The sequence below is a fragment of the Octopus bimaculoides genome, chromosome 3 (assembly GCF_001194135.2).
Source record: "Octopus bimaculoides isolate UCB-OBI-ISO-001 chromosome 3, ASM119413v2, whole genome shotgun sequence".
Classification (NCBI taxonomy): Eukaryota; Metazoa; Mollusca; class Cephalopoda; order Octopoda; family Octopodidae; genus Octopus; species Octopus bimaculoides.
The window spans coordinates 31,076,304-31,080,299 of record NC_068983.1 but is presented as its reverse complement, the minus strand read 5'-3'; the positions used below and the strand labels follow the sequence as shown (position 1 = coordinate 31,080,299).

At 37.8% G+C, this 3,996-nt stretch overlaps 1 protein-coding gene across 5 annotated transcripts in view; it reads left to right on the top strand.

Annotated features, from left to right (window-relative positions):
• LOC106881532 (2-acylglycerol O-acyltransferase 1) overlaps nucleotides 1–3,996 on the top strand; it is a 15,171-nt gene that overhangs the window by 8,093 nt on the left and 3,082 nt on the right. For all 5 annotated transcript variants that reach the window (XM_014931954.2, XM_014931953.2, XM_014931957.2 and 2 more), the window contains exons 3-4: nucleotides 185–359; nucleotides 1,875–2,074. In XM_014931954.2, coding sequence (XP_014787440.1) covers nucleotides 185–359; nucleotides 1,875–2,074 — 375 coding nt within the window. The remainder of the gene's footprint in view (nucleotides 1–184; nucleotides 360–1,874; nucleotides 2,075–3,996) is intronic.

Sequence of the window (3,996 nt, the reverse complement as noted above, 5' to 3'; positions counted from 1 at the left end):
ATATATATATATTTTTTTTTTTTTTAAAGATGGTTGGGTGTGATTTGGGAGAGATTTGACCACTATTTCTACTGGTTTAAATAATTATTTATAGACTATCTTTGCTACAAATAAAGCTGACAACTTCCTAAACTCCTGCCAACCTTTCATTGCTCCAATTATTCTTGATTTCTATTAATCTCAGGTTGCTGCGCAGTGTCAAAGAACAGTCTGAACTGGCTTCTAAATCAAAAGGAAAAAGGTAAATTTATTACTATTGTCGTTGGAGGAGCAGTAGAAGCCATTGAAGCAAATCCAGGAAAATTCAAACTAAAAATCAAAAAGCGGAAAGGATTTATCAAAATAGCTCTCCAGCATGGGTGAGTTCATGTGTTTAGTTAATAGTATGACAGTTGAATGGCTGTATGAGTAAAGGGTTAGTCTACCGATATGATAGTCAAAAGATCAAATCCTACAACTACACTAATTAATATACTTGTAACCAAGGTACATGAAGCCCCTTGTATTTTGAATGACTGAGCAAATGACAGGCTGCACTCTTACTTCAGAATGAATGTTGTTGTTTAACCATAAATCAGCACTGATCAAGCAAACTTATGATCAAAAGCATTCCAGTTATGATAATCCTATCTTTTATTAAGGACTATCTTATTTAATGAGTCCTCTTTGTTTGTCTGTCTGTCTGTCTCTCTCTCTCGCCTTCTCTCTCTTTCGCTTTCTCTCTCTCTCTCTCTCTCTTTCGCTTTCTCTCTCTCTCTCTCTCTCTTTCGCTTTCTCTCTCTCTCTCACCTTCTCTCTCTCTCTCGCCTTCTCTCTCTCTCTCGCCTTCTCTCTCTCTCTCTCTCTCTCTCTCTCTCTCTCTCTCTCTCTCTCTCTCTCTCTCTCTCTCTCTCCTTCTCTCTCTCTCTCTCCTTCTCTCTCTCTCCTTCTCTCTCTCTCAAAATAAAGGGTGGGTTACGCCTGGAACACCTTAGTATATAGCAGTGCCCCGTTACCTTTTTCATTTGCGGTACACTTACGTTCCTTTCAAAATTCGGCGGTACACCTGGACTGAAAATACAGGGGAAAAAATTATACTCAGGTAACACTGAGGCACACCTAGCATCGTCTCGTGGCACACCAGCGTGTCGCGGCATACAGGTTGCAGAGCACTGGTATATAGATTTGTTCGATCAAGGAAGACCTCAGGTTAAACAACCGCATCCCATCGTTAAACTATCGACATTATTGCGAACTTACTTTAGTGATGTTTAAAGTTGTCTCCCTTGAAACACGTTTACTTGCTCGATTTTTTCAACACGTATCGCAAAACCATCCCAAATACTTCATCCTATTTGTTTACATTCTCAGTTCGTCGAGTTACCAACGTTTTTACTACAATGTTATCACGTGTACTTTGGGTAAGTATCTTTTGTCATAGCACTGAATCATATAATGCTTTGTGAGTGAAATTTGCTACATAAAAACTGTTCAGAAGCTTGCAAGGATCGTTCATGTCTTGGAGTAATAGACTTAATCCGTTGTCTAGCTTAACAAGGCAGCGAATTGATAACCTTTAGAGAATTGAATAGAATGCTTTGATTTATTTGTTCTGACTCTTTGTGCTCTGAGTTCAAATCTTATCGAAGTCGACCAATCCCAAGGGGTGAATTGATGGGACTGTTTTGTGGTGTCTGCTTCAGTTATCTATTTACTTTTTTTGGAATGTTATGCTAGCATTTTATTAAAGTTTTAATAAAGTTTTATTAAAGGCAATGATGGGGTCAAAGGTCAATGATGGGGTCCCAGGGAAGAAAATGTTATTAAGAATAAAATGAACTGTACATTCTCAAAAAAATATGGTTGTTATGTTTTCCTGTTTCTCTTTTAAACAGAACCCCTCTGATCCCAGTATACTCTTTTGGAGAGAATGATCTTTTTCTGCAGCTGAGTTCTGAAAAACGAAATTGGTTGAAGTGGTTCCAATTGAAATTCACAAAATTTATTGGTTTTTCACCAGTAATCTTCCATGGAAGGGGTATTTTTAACTACACATTTGGAATTGTGCCATTTCGGAAACCCGTCAATACTGTTGGTAAGGATCATCATCGTGATCATCCTTCTTCTTCTTCTTCTTCTTCCCTCATCCTGTACCTCCTTCATCTCATCTTTTTCCTTCCACTCCTCTAAAAAAGAAATAGTTCCTGGCTATTGGCCATTGTCCTTTTATGTAGAATGATATACGAGGTCCATTCCGGATATTTTGAGACTTTTTTTAGGAGAGACAGTTATAGCTGTCCTGGGTTATTGTAATTTTAGTATATCGTTACTATACATCTAATAAGGTAATCTGCCAACTTTTGTTATTCCAGGTTGAAGGAAACGGCTGTAACAACACCTTGAATATGCCCTACTAAACACTACTTGTTGCAGCTGACTTGTTGCAGAATACAGTTGGGATGTGGAGACAATTTGGATGCTTGCTATACAATAAAGTTTTGTGTTAAGCTGGGAAAAAATGCTACAAAAACTTATGATATGCTCCAGAATGCCTATGGATTAACTTGTATGTGCCAAGCATCTGTTTTTCACTGGCACAAGAATCCAGGCAAAGCAAATCCACTGGAAAACCCATGACGATCCACATTTTTGCCAGCAAGGACATCACCTACATCTTTTCTGTTCCCTCTGGCTATACAGTCAACAAAGAGTATTTAGTGGAAGTTTTGTGTGAGTTGAGGAAGAGATTTCGCCACAAAGGGCCTAATCACTTGCACCAGGACAATGCAGAAGTATACAATTCCATCCAGGTAACCAACTACGTGACAGAGACGGGCATCAAAACTGTCTCTCACCTTCCTTACAGTCCAGACTTTGTTCCCGTTGACTTTTGGTTGTTCTCTAAGCTGAATAATATACTAAGCCTTATAGTACAGCAGCTTTTTAAAAGTTTTATAATGTTACACGGAATAGAGTATTAAAATTGTTTCAATTAGCTATGGGTAAATGCATTGCTGTTCACCACAAAGAAATACACATGCAATAGTGCAGTGCTTTAAGAATGTTCAAGTATTCTAAAATTCTTGGCATTTTCTGATTGACCTCAAAAAATCATGGTACCTTCAGTTATCATAGATGGCACACATATGTGGACCATATACAGTACAGTGTTTGAAAATTTCTGCTGTTAACTTATGATGTGAAAAGTTGCAAAAAGCTGATATGTCAGGTAGTCATTTGGTATACTATTGACTTAAGTATGCACACACTCTCATTTGTAAATATGTCTTATCTGCAAATTCAGGGCCAAGGCTTTTTATAAAACAAATTTAAAAGTGAAAAGTGAGGAAACTAGTGATGGTCTGTGTTGGCAATGAATACTTGATATAAGAGGGTAATAAAATCTAAGGAATAAAGAATCTGATGTTTTGGGTCCTTGCCCTTCTTCCTTGTGTAAGAGGGAGAGAGAAAGAAAGAGAGACAGTTGTTGTATGTCACTTAGGCTGTTGGCTTCATCACCAAGTTAAAAGGTTGCTTGGATTTGTATGACTCTGATCTACTGCTCATCTTTATCTTCCATAGTTCCATAGCATATGACAGTTCCTTTTGGTGGCATACAGTATCATCCGTTTAATTTTCCAGGGTGATTATGAACTATTTTGAACCATATCAATGTGTCCAGTGTAGGATGTCACTTATTAGTTGTTCCTTATTTCTCCAGTAAAGTGAACTCTTCTTTTTGCAAATGGTGTCTGATGCTTTAGGAATTGTGTTACATGTTGTTTCTGTGGGAGGATGTTCTTTCGAAGACCTATTAATAATTGCAAGAAACATGCCTATGTGATAAGTAGCTTGCTTACCAACCACATGGTTCTGGGTTCAGTCCCATTGTGTGGCACCTTGGGCAAGTGTCTTCTACTATAGCCTCGGGCCGACCAAAGTCTTGTGAGTGGATTTGGTAGATGGAAACTGAAAGAAGCCTGTCGTATATATGTATATATATATATATATATATAT